General features: G+C 32.6%; 2 protein-coding genes across 3 annotated transcripts; one reads left to right on the top strand and one right to left on the bottom strand.

The window, feature by feature from the left end:
• Positions 1-277: 277 nt before the first annotated feature.
• LOC107915082 (pyruvate, phosphate dikinase, chloroplastic) lies at positions 278-8,116 on the bottom strand. Of its 2 annotated transcripts, XM_041102403.1 has the most exons (21): positions 7,961-8,116; positions 7,536-7,884; positions 6,241-6,297; positions 5,753-5,986; positions 5,478-5,615; positions 5,017-5,179; positions 4,455-4,690; positions 4,206-4,334; positions 3,871-4,050; positions 3,469-3,606; positions 3,082-3,246; positions 2,831-2,992; positions 2,652-2,741; positions 2,329-2,467; positions 2,027-2,204; positions 1,677-1,806; positions 1,452-1,580; positions 1,222-1,359; positions 1,041-1,118; positions 839-930; positions 278-582 (listed from the first exon to the last, which is right to left on the bottom strand). In XM_041102403.1, exons 2-21 carry the CDS (start codon positions 7,860-7,862, stop codon positions 540-542), a joined length of 2,946 nt encoding a protein of 981 aa, XP_040958337.1. In that variant the 5' UTR covers positions 7,863-7,884; positions 7,961-8,116; the 3' UTR covers positions 278-539. The 2 variants fall into 2 exon arrangements, with proteins under 2 accessions (XP_040958337.1, XP_040958338.1); XM_041102404.1 differs by lacking the exons at positions 7,536-7,884; positions 7,961-8,116 and adding an exon at positions 6,409-6,612.
• Positions 8,117-8,246: 130 nt separating this feature from the next.
• LOC107915080 (uncharacterized) lies at positions 8,247-9,515 on the top strand. Its single transcript, XM_016844198.2, has 4 exons — positions 8,247-8,311; positions 8,411-8,681; positions 8,956-9,001; positions 9,310-9,515. Exons 1-4 carry the CDS (start codon positions 8,247-8,249, stop codon positions 9,498-9,500), a joined length of 573 nt encoding a protein of 190 aa, XP_016699687.2. The 3' UTR covers positions 9,501-9,515.
• Positions 9,516-15,234: the final 5,719 nt, after the last annotated feature.

Here is a 15,234-nt window from a genome sequence, read left to right as displayed (position 1 = left end):
CTAAGGAATCAGGAAATTAGATACTTCCAACTTATGTATTTAACCTGTACTTTGGTTATTTTGTTTTGAACACTCGGGATTTAGTGTTTGATTATGGTATTTTTGAACTCTTCGAAAGTTGTATGTTTATAATGAATTTCTCTCATCCATGGATCTAAGCAATCAAGGCCAAAGCACGTTAAATATCACCTCTTGCATGCATGATCCATTTTATGTTTATTTCGTGTTGATTACGTCAAATATGTGTGGTGGAGGGGCAATATTGAGCAAAGTTACATACAAGAACCGGAAGAAATGGCCTTCCATTATGAGGATTTTCCTGGAATAATCGAAGTCTCAAATTCTATCTTCACCATATATGAAGAGCTTGTCCTTATTCAATATTTACACTTTGTATAATTAATGTTGATGGTTGTTTTTTCCTTTGTAGGCTTTATATATGACAGCATTCTGCTTATTCTATAAGGTATTTTGTATGAAATTTATTCACATTTTACAAAGGGCACATGAGTTACAGAAGCAAATGGAGTAGATCCCTTTCAGATAGCAACTTGAGCTGCTGCTAGCCTTGCAATTGGAACCCTGTAAAGGCAATTTAATAAGGAATTTGATCCAGCTAATGTCACGGTCCATATATAACTTTTTGCATTTAAATTTGAGGAACCAATATGAGATTCATGGTTCCTCGCTGGATCTTAGTTTGGTTAGTTCATGCAGCCACCCTAGGGCATCGAATGAGTTCGAGTTTAAATTCTAGCATCTGTTATTCGTTCCCTTATCCGTAAGCTTGTGGTTTCTTTTGTAATAAGAAAAGGTACAAAATAAGAAGCTATCTAACCTGAATGGCGAACATGAAACGTAGTCCAATCCAGCTTCTGCAAAGAATGCTACAGAAGAAGGTTCCCCTCCATGCTCTCCACAAATTCCAACCTGTTCATCATCATCACATGTTGTAGTCAAGCATAAAAATTCCACCCATAGCCATGAAATCGTGATGATATACATGCATACACTATGCCTACTAAAATGCAATTACTTGCCTTCAAACTAGGCCTAGCTTGGCGACCCTTTTCGGTGGCGATTTTGATGAGTTGGCCTACACCTTTCTGATCAAGTACCTGGCAAAGGATTCGATTGCTATTATGAAATCTTCTTTGATTTTGTAATTTCCATATTTCTTTCCTCGCAAAACTTATGAACACTGAAAAACTGTTTACAAACCTCAAATGGGTCATTTTGTAGAATGCCTTTGGACAAGTATATGGGGAGAAATTTGCCAACATCATCTCGACTATACCCAAATGTCATTTGTGTAAGATCGTTAGTCCCAAAGGAGAAGAATTCTGCTTCCTTTGCAATCTACCAACATCAAATGTCTAAATATCAGTCATAGTCATCATGATTCATACAGGAACAAAGGCAGATATGAGGAGATACTTTGTTTAGCATACCTCATCAGCAACTAAGGCAGCTCTGGGTATTTCAATCATTGTTCCCACCTTGTAGCTTAAGGAAGAACCCATCTCAGAGAATACTTTCTTTGCAGTACTCCGTATTAAACTGACTTGATGACCAAGTTCCTGCAACTTTAAATTGTCAATTTTCAGAAATGATTAAAACAAAAGTATTGAAGATATGGAAAACATCAAAAAGAAAGAAATTAGAGGCTCTCGTGCCTGGGGGGTTCCAACAAGGGGAACCATTATCTCAGGAAGAACTTTAACCCCTTGGTTGCTCATTGAGACAGCAGCTTGAAAGATGGCACGGGTCTGCATCTCAGTTAGTTCAGGATACGATATTCCCAGCCTGTTGGCAGAAGATCAAAATCCATATTGAAGATGATGAAAATGATTCATGTATATATATATATGTATGTATATATCCAAGTTCAACCTAAGCTCCATCTGGAGGTATCTAAATATTTCAGAACCTATCGTTATGAAACAATATGTGTTGTCATAATCGAACTATAAGCATAGGGTCCATCACTTTTTAAATGATTAAGTTGTTGAAAAGGAATATTAACCTGCAGCCACGGAAACCAAGCATGGGATTCACTTCTGATAACTTTTCAATTCTTGAGAAAACTTCATCTTCAGTTGTGCCAGTCTCTGAAGTTAATTCACCTACAATCTGTTCTAAGTCTCCCTCTGGAAGAAACTCATGAAGTGGAGGATCTAACAATCGGATTGTTACAGGAAGGCCTGAAATTAAATAAAATTTACATTAGGCCAGGCAAATAGAAGACACCAATAAAATTTCAAGCAGGTTGGCATCACACTTGGTACTTTTATGCTACTAAGCATGTAAAGAAGATCATGAAAGTACCATCCATTGCTCGGAAAATTCCCTCAAAATCTGATCTCTGATAAGGAAGTAAGAGGTCAAGAGCTGCTTTCCTTTGTTCAGGTGCTACTGCCATTATCATCTTTCTGACAGCTTTTATTCTCTCATCTGAAGCAAAGAACTGAAAAGGATTTGAAGACAAGAGTCCTTAGAACTGAAAATGAACTCATGGAGCCCTTCGTACCATACAACGAATCATCAATTAGTATGGGATTTTTATTTATGTTGTGGACGATTAAATGATTTGCAAAGTCAAAGAGGTAATGAAAGACAAATCTCACATCATATGATGAAAGAAAAGTTACCATGTGTTCTGTCCTGCAGAGGCCGATCCCTTGGGCTCCATTATTTCTGGCTGTTAATGCATCTTCAGGTGTGTCAGCATTTGCCATTACCTTTCAGAAAAAATTTTAAGGCTGAATCAGTCAAGAGACCTTTGAAATATATAACACAAATCCTCAACCAGCTAAAGGACATATAGAACCTTGAGGCGCCTAACTTGATCAGCCCAAGACATGAAGGTTTCTAGATCACCACTTAATGCTGGAGGAGAAAGTGGTTGTTTCCCGAGAATCACTTCACCAGTAGAGCCATTGAGTGAAAGCCATTCTCCTTCTTGGATTACTACGTATCCAACTATGAGAACCTGCATTATAGATATAGTAACATGTATAGGGGATACCATTTCATGAAAAAAAAAAAGGCAATTTAGAGGAGGTAGAAGAATATAATCACCTTCTCAGCATCATTCACAATAATATCTGAACAGCCAGAAACGCAACACTTTCCCCATCCACGTGCTACAACTGCTGCATGAGATGTCATTCCACCCCTAGCTGTCAAAATTCCTGCAGCCGCATGCATACCTCCTACATCCTCTGGACTGGTTTCAGTCCTTACCTATAAGCATGTAAAATCATGAGTTCAATTCCATAGATTATAGAGAAAGCAAAATAGCTGCATATTACATAGCTTTATCACTGATAGTGTATTAAAACATGGAAGATTTCGGTAGCTTAAACATCTAAATGGCTTGGCCCTCTAAACAGGTCTCATATATTTTTAGTACTTATAGCAGAATGAGCAGAAAAATGTTATAAATGTACATAAAGATGGGCATACCAAGATAACACTCTTTCCTTGGGCATGCCACTCTTCAGCATCATCTGCCGTGAACACGATCTGCCCAACTGCTGCTCCAGGAGAAGCAGGTAAGCCCGTGGTGACCACATTGTGTTTGTAAGCAGATGGGTTCTCAAACTAATTAGACAAAATATAATGTTAACCTTTTCATCTTAGTATTTGTCAAATAACTAAAACATATTGAAAACGATACATAATAATTGGGTGAATGCATAATACTACATCCATAAGTTTATATAGCCTCCTACGGGAGTTTATCAATGCCAAAGTGAAGAAGGTTATATATGCCTTTGGATCCGTACTTCGAGATTGTTTTCAATATATATATATAAAAAGACTAAGCAGATTTTTCAATTATATTTACTTCTACGGTATGCATACCTGTGGATGAAGAAGTTGGTCTAGATGTTGTGGTTCCACCATCTTAACTGCAGCACGTTTATCAACAAGCCCTTCATTAACCATGTCTACAGCAATCTTTATTGCACCTTTACCGGTACGCTTTCCGGATCGACATTGCAGCATCCATAATCTATTTTCTTGAACTGTGAATTCTATGTCCTGCATTTAGGAGAAAAGGGGTAAGTTCCAAGAACTGATTCTTCTATGATAGGTTCAAGAGTGATCACAAAAGCTGGAACAACTGAAAACCAAGAAAGTTCTTAATATAGAAACATGAATGAGGGTATATCTAATGTGAAAGTGAAAACTTGTACCATCATATCTTTGTAATGTCGCTCAAGAATCTCACAGTTCTCAACAAGCTCTTTGTATGCTTCAGGCATGTAGCTTTTCATGGTGTCCAGATCTTCTGGTGTTCTAATTCCAGCAACAACATCCTCACCCTGTTCTGAGTGATCAATTAGTTACATTCATGATTTATCAAAAAAGTCTAATACTAATTATACGAATATGGTTAAAAATGAAGTTCTGCAGAGAGAGAAAATTTTGTACATGTTTACAACCTGAGCGTTTACAAGGAATTCCCCATACAGCTTATTTTCACCAGTGCTTGGATTTCTAGTGAATAAAACCCCAGTCCCTGAAGTATTTCCCATGTTACCAAACACCATTGTTTGAATGTTTACTGCTGTTCCCTTTAAACCAGTTATCTGATTGATGTTTCTATACTTATTGGCCCTTGGGCTGTCCCAGGAATCAAAAACTGCCTTAATAGACAAGAACAACTGCTTCTTTGGATCTGCAAATAAATATGCATCAAAGTTTGATCAGTTTCAAGTTTCTCAATCACATACAAAATTTGGGAACTTAGTTTTCCAGAATGCCAATGTGAACTCCACACTCTGTGTACTAAGTTGTTTAGATTCGAGTGTGAGTTCAGACACAGGCATGTTCAATTTCTCCTAAGTTTTCCCATATATACGGAGGGTCTGGATGTGCGTCGGACACTGTGTTGAACATAGTTACTATAAGGAAAATGATGAGTTGGAATAACATAGCTTGGGTATAACAAAATTACAATAAAGTTTTGTGCAGTGGAAAAAATGGAGTGTTGCATTCCTCTACCTGAAGGAAAACTTTCACCCTTGGCTTCTAAGTAAACATTCTTGTACAGTTCGACGAGTTCTTTGAGATCAGATGCGGTTAAATCGGTGTCGAGTTTAGCTCCTTTTGCTTCCTTCATTGTCTCTAACTTTTCCTCAAACAATGAGTGCGGGATACCCATCACCTAAAATTACCAATAAAAGTAGTTTTTGACAAAACTTGGAACAATGAATAGAAATGACAAGATCATGCCATACTGCAATGAGAGGAAACTATCACAAATAGTTTAAAGAAAAGATTTCTGGAAGTTGAATGAGTTGCTGGATTTTCTTCTATTCAGACAAATTATTTCATTGAGTTTGGGCCAACAACCTAAATTGTGTCAAGCACATTGAACTAGAAACTCTTCTCTCAATGCACTTAATTCAGATATGCTTATGTAATGATTTCAAGTATCAAATTCATGAAGAATAATCACTTACAACATCTCCAAACATATCAAGGAAACGCCGGTAAGAGTCATAAGCAAAACGGTCGCCACTTTTTGCAGCCAAACCAGCAACCACTTCATCATTCAGTCCAAGGTTAAGGACAGTGTCCATCATACCAGGCATTGAAATCTAGATATATGGAACAAAATATCAGTGTACAAGCAAGCATAATGGCCTGTATGATTTATGTTCATTGCCCACAATTAGAAATAAGCCTTCCAGAACCAATCAGATCATTGCATAAATTAAGCTTCTGAACTCCTTACCGCGGCACCGGAACGAACTGAGAGGAGCAGTGGCTTGGCAGGGTCACCAAGGGTGGCACCCATGTCCTCTTCCACGCTCTTCAACCCTTCCAGTATCTCCTCCCACAAGTCTTCTGGTAGCTTTCTCCCATTCTGCTGATACTCCTGGCATGCTTCTGTTGATATGGTAATTCCAGGTGGAACTGATAGCCCAATGCTGGACATCTCTGCCAAGTTTGCCCCTTTTCCACCCAACTAGATAAACAACAAAAACCCATTCATTAACCTGTCTAAAAACTTGCAAGCCATTCATAATAACGCATTGAAAAAAGTAAAGAGACTAGAATTCGAATCCACTGTGAAATTTTATTGAACATTAGCCATGCTAAACCAAAACAGTGTTCCAAATGTGAGCTATTGCCAATTTTAAGCTCTATTCTAGCTTTAAAATTTCAGTGCCATGGCATGCCAGGATTTTGTTGTATAGAACTAAGAAATAGAATTCTTACCAGAGACTTCATGCCCTTATGGCCTTCACTCCTTCCTTTGCCAAATGTAAATACTCTCTGTGAAGATAAGTAAGAAGTCAATACAAGCTGCGAGTCTTTATGGGACTCAAGATGAGTGTCAAATACGAGTATATATGGAACATAAGCCATTGTAACAAGCAAAGTTACAGGAATCCAACTTCTGGTTTTCATGGAATTAACAACATTGAAAAGGCATTGTGATGTTGAAGGACCCCAGGAGACAGCAAGCAACAGCTTAAACAAAAAGACCATGCTACCAACTATTTACTTCCTAGTTTTAAGTATCAAGTCTATAAATTCATCAATCAGTCTATTATAATATTTTTCAGTGTTATGATTAACGCATAGATCATGCTACCAAATCATGAAGAATATTAAATAAATCTAAACCACATTATGATATTGTAAATTGCAAGATAATCAAGTCACATAGTATGCATGAAAGAAAACATGACATGACATAGAAAAAGCATGAATACTATATAAATATACTAACATGTAAAATATTATATAAATATAAAATAACTTAAACATGACTATATATATAAACGCCACAAGAATACATGAATTGCCCATGGGATCATGTTAACCCAAAGACCAAAACCTCTGCTTTGGATATATAATGGGCCTATTGATAGTTCAATCCAAGAATCCAACCCAAAACATTGCAGTTTGTAAAGAGATATACCAAGAACCAAAACAGTTCACCAATTAACATACCTCAAGTTTGTTAACCCAATCATGACCCCAAACTCCTAATTTAGACACATGTGAATATGAAAGGAGAAAATAATTGGAATATAATACAATATGAAAATTTTGAAAACTTACATTACGGTAAAAGTGTTATGGAAGTTATTATATTGAAGTTAGATTGTATTTTTTCTTTTTTACTAAAAGAATAAAAAATTAGTCTATGTATATTAGATCAAAAATAAAAATTTTATTCATTTTTATGGTTAAAAGTTGATTTTTTTTATGAAGATGAGGTACACATGACGTGCCAAGTTTTCAATAGTAGAAATAAATAAAATTTTCAATAAAAAAACTGGTTTACTCCTTTATCTAAAATACATAGATTAGTGAAGGAACAAAATGTAATTTAATTATTAATATAAGAGTTTTTATGGTATTTTTATCGACAAATTATTCAGTTACTTAAAATTAATACGAAATTATGCCTTAAATATAACTACAATACGAGAACAGAAGGATCAGGCAGAAATGAATTTATATGGACTCTGATCACTGAAAAACAAATATAAAAGGTAGACCTTTTTCATGGTTGGTGTTGGATCAGAGAGAGGGGAAAGTATGGCTTCAGCCCGAGTGTCGAGCCGCCTCTGTCTTGAACTCCACATGTTCTTTCCATTCCCATGGAACAAACAACAACCGCAATAACATTCTTGCATCATATGACGACTGGTAATTACTCCAACACTACCAAAACTTGGCTTCACCACCCCCAAAAATGAACGTTTTTTAACTTTAAAAACATCAAGTCTATGTTTTCCATCCAAATAGCTTCCTTCCCATAGCCTCTGCTTATATACATCTGGTGTTGGTCTTATAACTATTCCTTTCATCGCTGCTGATGACATTTCTTTTGTTTTTTCAAACAACCTGCTTAATCAACAAAAAAAAGTACTTTAAAATTAAGAAAAATAAACCAATTATAATCAAATTAAAAAAGAAGTACCTGAGCTTGGGAAAAGTGGCAGGTATTGATTTTTTTTTATTTTTGAAGCTTCGAGGCTGAGAAATGGAGTGAGGTGATGATGGAGAAAAGAAAATGGCGGTTGTTGTGTTATGGGATTTTATTTTATTTTATTTTTGTTGTGATAATTTATTCATTTTTATGTGAGGAAAAAAATTGGAATTATTGAAAAAAAAAAGGTTTGATGAATGACATGAGTGGATGGGATTACGGTTATAGCGCTAAGTCATGGGGCTAACGGAACTTTAAATTGTTGGAATTACCTTAAATGCCCTCCCTTGAATCATTTTCCAACACATGGACCATAGTCGTTGAAGTGGCGCCCAGCTATTGGTTGCTTATGTTGAACTATTTATTCTTTTTTTTTTTGTAAAAATAGTATTTATTTATTTATTTTGTGCTCCATTACAAATTTACGGCTGTGTTTGATAGGGGAAAAACCAATTCCGGAATTGGTTTTACACGTTTTCCAGTGTTTGATAGCAGGAAAATATTTTCCTTTTGTAAAACCAATTCCGCAACACGGGAAAACCTATTACAAATTTGGAGAAAATGTCTTACGCTTTTGAACTCGGTAAGACATTTTCCGGAAAATGATGCCTTCTTCTACCCTTTCCCCTTTCCCTTCCCCTTCCCTTTTCCCTTCCCCTTGGATTGCAAATCAGTTTGGTCAACAACCTCTTCCGGTTCCTCCTTAATCCAGGTAAGGCTCTTTCTTCTTCTTCCGTTTTTCATTCCTTTTTCTTTTTCTGTTCTTCATCTTCTCTTCTCAGCATATTCTGTTTTGTTTCCTCTCTTCCTCTCTCGTTCTTTGATTTCTAACATTTTTATTTTAATAAATTATATTGATTGTCATCAAATTGAGAGAAAGTATAGTAGCCGATGAAGATTACAGATTATCTATTGGGCTATTCGCCTCCTATTTGGGCGACTTTTCTTGCTGGATGATGTTTTGGTTATATTTTGGTTATATACAGATGGTTGAAGCCCAAGTGGAGCCGCCCTATCCTCCAGATTATGAAGGTAAGTTAGCACAGCTTTGCAACTTCTTTCTTGCTTCAGGTTGTGTTAAAGATTAACAGTATTTCTTTACTAGCTGATATTGGAAATTTCCTCTTCATATTCCAAGACTTTACTCTGTTCCAGTCCACTTTTCTTTCATTGTTTCTTAACTAATCTCAACCAAACAGTAAATTGCAGGTTTGGTTCATTTGAGTATGTACTTGAGTGTTTAGAATTATCCTGTGATTTGCTTGTAAATTTGTACCAACCCAATACTAGTTCCTCCAATTGCTTCTCAAATATTTGTTCTTTTCTTTCTGGGTTTGCAGTAAGAGCTCTTCGTGAGATAGCAACAGAACTTGGGAAGAAGGATTGGAATTACAATGAAAACCCTTGCAACAATAAGTCAAGTTGGTTTACTCCACCGCCGCCGCCAAATGTGCCTGAGGCCATTAACAACAGTACTGTCACCTGCAATTGCTCATTCCCCAATGGTGAATGTCATACTGATGGCATGTAAGTCCTCACTAGTCATAATAAAATTGATGCTTATTTTAATTTCATTAACCATAGACAGTCCTCTTTCTTTTTATTTTCAGTATGTTAACTTTGATTTCTGTATCAGTGATTTGCTTTGCTTGAATTGTCCATTTTGATTTTAGCACTATGAAATTATTACCATAGGCAAATAGAGTAAGGGTGTGCCTCATTCAAGATGAATGGCTGTATGAGTATGGCTTCGAATTCGGATACAAATTTATCCCAATTAATCATCTCAGTCATTAGAATAGAGCACATATTTCGAAGTGGCTAAGGTTATCCATTAGAATGTATGGAAGTTTTGAGAAGTCATTGGATGAGCTGAGATCCTTTTTTAGAGAAGTCAATGTCCGTTTTGAGTTCCTTTATTAATATTTCCTTTCTTTTTAGACTGTTTGGTTTTCTTGTGCATGGACTGTGGTCTAATGGTGTTACATAAGGTCTTTTCTCTGGCTTCACTTGTTTGCAGGACTTGGTTTTCAAGAAATCATGCTCATTCCTTGATGTTACTTAAAAAAAACATATTATTTATCACTAAGCAAAACAATACATGTTGACTTGTCACATTGTGCTGAAAACAAAGTTTCAACTGAGCAAATCACACAAAATCGCCTTGTAGCATACAAATATGAAAATCTTCCTCACACTCCTTTTGTGAACGATTTTTGTCTTTTTTTCATATAATAATAAAGCAAATGAGAGGTTTATATTTCATCGATTTCTGTCTTTTTCTTCTATAATTTCCTGGCCTTATGATGCGGGGAACCTTATTGAACCCCATATTCTTTTAGGAAAATATAGTCATTTTTCTCATGTTGTACTAGCTGAACTGTATTGTTCTTTTATATATGTGCTGCTATAATTTTACCGGGTTGTTAGACATTATCTTAACTCACACGACTTGTACCTCTTTGATTATGTTCATCATTGCTAGATATTTTTTTTGTTGTAGTGACTCCAACCTCTTCAGTTCAGTGCTTAGAAATGTGTGTTTTCCATTTCTTTTAGGCAAATGCATGACCAAGTTGTATTCAAGAGTGAAAAATGAAGAAACATGTTGCTATTGTATCATCTGATGTTGTCACTGTAAACATCTTATCTTGCTGGTTACTTTCAAAGTAATTAGTTATTTTGAGAATGAAAAATATTATGTGGTTCTGGCTATAAATTCTTATGCTGTGATTGTGTTCATTTATGCTATGTTTGGAAACATTAATTTGAAAATTTGGATTTGGAATTCATTTGTAACCTCAGAGTACTCTTCTGTTTTAATTGCTGTAATGTGGGTTTTAAGATCCATTGCAATTACATGTCAAGCTTTTCACTTTGCCAGAACCCCAAAGGCATTATTGTTTGAGATTTTTGACGGAATTATTTGATATGTACTTGAAATATTTTGCTAACAGCCTAAAAGTTAAAAATGAATTATTTGCTAACATTTTGCAAAAGGCTCACAAGGACCTTGACAAAATGGGTCTACTGCAGTTTCACAAGACATTAACAGTCTGAAACATATTGCATTGATGGAGGCCAAGATGAAAAAACTCTCTGATTTACTGAGTAAGGTTAGTTGGTTGCTTACTTTGCCCTTAACTGTCTTTGATAAAAATGTGAAACATGAGCGAAAGTCTTTGCAAAAGTATGTCGCTGCTGTTTGTAGTCCAGATATGGTAACTATAGTGGATGGTTTTAACTACTATTTCTGTGATCTTTTACAGACAATTGAACAAACAAAAGAAAATGTGGTAAAGAAGCTAGCATTGACGTATGAGGAAATGGAACAAGAATGTAAGGAGGTAAGTTAATCTCTTGGCATACTAATTCAAGTGTATCTAATACTAGAACAAAAAAAAAATGTTGGTTCCAATTTACATATCATGAAGATGGTAGTTATATAATTTTACATTCATGTGTTTTGGTGTGATTGCAAATCATGGATGGTTTTGCTGAGGGGAAAGACCTGGTTGTGTCTGTTATGTCTACAATGGGGGAAGAGCAGATGTGTGCTCTCAAAGACATTGGTCCTAAGTAGTTTCAAATTCATTTATTGCAAATCTTAGATGGAACCATAAAAGACTTTGGTAGTACTAAATGCGGTTTTGATGTTTTGTTTTGGGTTTGGATAGAAAAAAGAGAACAACAATATAACTAGTTTCTTGTTGTGCTATGGATTACTGTTTTGCTTTTCTTTTTCAATAATTTTTATTATCTCGTCTTTATTTTTTGTGTTGGTAACATTTAAATTCTAGCTTTTAATTGCATATTACACTTGCATTAGTTACCCAATATATATTAATGTAGCAATTTAAGTTTGACATATCATTTAGTACGAGTTAATACAATATACTAGTTTTTAAAAAAATGAAATTTTCTAATAATTACAGTATTTTTTATTTTAATTTAAATCCCATGTTGAATATATGTATCACAAGAATCAGATTGGATAAAAGTAGAATCAAATTAATATAAAATTTAAATACAAATAAATGTTTTAATAATGAAGAAGTAAAATCAAATCGGTATAATCTACAAATAGATGAACATTTGGAATTTAATTAGATAAAAAAACTTTTATTAATAAAAAATTTATTTATAAATAAATCATTGCAATATGTGTAAAAATAATTTAAAATATAAAAATTTATTAATATGTATATAAATTTATTAATATATGTAAAAACAACTTTTCCGGAAAATATTTTCAGGAAATCTGTCAAACAGCAGAAAATATTTTACACAGATTCAATCAAACACTAGAAAATATTTTCCAGTAAATCATCTTACAGAAAAGTAAAACATTTTCCAGAAATCATTTTACGGAAAACATTTTACTGCCAATCAAACAGACCCTACAAGTCCTTTTCCTTCTTCTTTTTTCCCTTTTTTTAAGAATTTCAATGTTCATGGCACACAAATTAATAAAAATCCCATCCAACCAAAAAAGAAAAAAAATAATTTCATTATCAATTTAATTATATTTTTATATTATATTATATTATATTACATTATATCCTTAATACATAATTTGATATCTAAGTTTGGCATTTTTATGTGATACTAGTTTAATTTTTTGGTTCAATGTGGTACATATATTTGATAATAGTTATATATTTTGGTATTTGAATGTAACAATGTTAATTTTTTTAGTGTTAATAATATTAGCAATTAATTTTCATTCAATAAACTCTAAAACCGAAATTAAATACTATAAAGTTAACACTGTTACCTTTAGATACCAAAATATATAACTTTTGTCAAATGCAAATATTAGATTAGATAAAATAATAATAACACATGTACCACATTAGAAAAAAGTGTCAAACTCAAGTATCAAAATTTTATATTATATTATATAACTAAAAATAATTGGCGTAACATATTTATAAAAATTGATATAAAAATCAAATGTGACTTTAGTTAAAATAGTAAAAACTATGATGTCTTGGATTTAAATGCTTTTTTTTAAAGTTATCAAAATATAAAAATATATAAATACTGTCAAAATAATATTTGTCAGTTTATAAAAGAAATGAACTTTTGATAATTTCACGATTGAGTAGGGACTTAGTTGATGAGTGACTCCAATTAAGTCAAACTTTTAATAATAGTATATAAAAATAAATAGATTTAAAGGTCCATCCAAATTGATATTGCTCATTAATTGGATCTCAACTCAATTATGAAGTACTTATATTATTTTCATATTTTATATAAAATCTATAAAAATGCAAAACATTTAAACCTAAAACTTGAATTTAATGAGTTGAGTCAAATTTTGAACAAATATATGATCATTTGGTTTAAGTTGACTTAATGATAAATTTGTTCAAAACGGATGAAATAATACTAGATTATAACACACCCATGACGTGAGCAAAAAAATTTATGTAACAAATATATTTATTTAAATTTCATACAAAAATCAAATTATGCTTTGGTTGAAATGGTAAAGTTAAATATTTAAATTTCATTGTATCACGGGTTTCACATTATACTATTATTGGGTTTTTATTTATTTATAAAATATAAAAAGAAAAAAGAACCCTCATAATCATATAACTTACTTTGTATATAAATGAGTATTTTAGTAATTTCCCAACTTAATTGGTACTCGATTGACTCATAACACCAACTCAACTAAAGACCTAATATAAGTATAGATATATTTGAATTCGATATTAATATTAAGTGTTATTTGCAAAAAAAAAAACTAAAAAAATAAGTATTGATTTTTTTTCTATTATAAAGTTTATATTTTAAAATTAAATATTAAGTACTAAATATTTATGATGAAGGATAAAGGAAGGAGGGAAGGAGTTGTGTAATGCTAAAACCTTAGATCTGATGTCAAGCATTACTTAAAATAATACAGGTTTTTTGTCACTATACAAGTGACTCAATTGATAAAATAAATAAATAACTTAAATATCTCAAATTTTTAATAAAAAATAAATTATTTCGAATATAATTATTTTTTGCATTAACATATAAGTAACTCTCTGCTTACTTTATTCAGTATTTTCTGAAAAGTAATTATTAAATAAAATTTAATAAAAATTGTCAAAAACACATTAAAATTTTTAAATATTAAAAAATTTCGTTTTCAATGCAGTGAAAATATCCAAATTACTTTATCAAACACATCTTAGTAATCAAAATATTCATTTTTCAATTCAATATATCTTGAGAATTTGTTAGCCAAATTTGTGTTAACCTAATGTGGACTAGAAAAGAAAATACTAGAGGTTGCAAAAGTTGTAAAAGAAAACTGGTAATAGTATAATAAGTAAAGGTATAATGATTTTTCTGGCCCTCTAACTTTATAAAAAAATTCATTTTAATCCTTCATTTATTTTTTTACTTTTTTTAACCATTAAAATTGCATTGTTTGTCAAATCACCCCAAAATGAATAGAAAAGTTCATGTTTGTTAACTTTGCTGATGTGGCATACACGTGGGCTGCCACATTAACAATTAATTAATTTTTAAATTTTTAAAAAAAATTTTATATTTTTCAATAATATTTAATTTTAAAAATTAATTAATTGCTGATGTGGCAACCACATGGCAGTCCATGTGTATTTGAATTTAAGATGATTTGACAAATAGCGCAAATTCAAGGGATAAAAAGGACGAAAAATTAAATGAAATACTAAAATGATATTTTTTGTAAAGTTAAAGTGTCAAATATGTTATTATGCCGTTAAAAACATAAGGTTGTAGTTCGTTCTGTTTGGCGTTTCTCTCGCCGTATTCATTGGAGAATAAAAAAGCATGGCATCCCATGTATGAGGAACTGCAAATCTCTCTATTTGTGGCATTGCATCAATTATATTGTTAGGATCTTTCTCGAAATTTCTTTTGTTTTGGACCACAATGTTATATTAAAAAAATAATTTTTTTAAAACAACATGATGAACATATAGATATATAATATTTTTTGAAATAATATCATATTTGGTACTTGAATTTTAGCAAATATTCTAATGTGGTACCTAAATTTTTAAAAAGTTGATTTTGGTATTTGAACTTTAACATCATTACAAATGTGGTAACTCTGACTAACTGTATTAATTTTTGACCTATCAAGACATGTGGTACAATCGTAAATTGCCACGTGGAACTGTTGGTTGAAAAAAGAAGATAAATGGTCAAGTTAGGGAACCTAAAATAATTATAAATTTTGTATTTTAAAGGAAAAAAAATTAAATATC

The sequence above is a fragment of the Gossypium hirsutum genome, chromosome D10 (genome assembly GCF_007990345.1).
Source record: "Gossypium hirsutum isolate 1008001.06 chromosome D10, Gossypium_hirsutum_v2.1, whole genome shotgun sequence".
NCBI classification, from domain to species: domain Eukaryota; kingdom Viridiplantae; phylum Streptophyta; class Magnoliopsida; order Malvales; family Malvaceae; genus Gossypium; species Gossypium hirsutum.
Note: the sequence above shows the minus strand (reverse complement) of the source record. Positions and strands in the feature narration are given on the sequence as shown.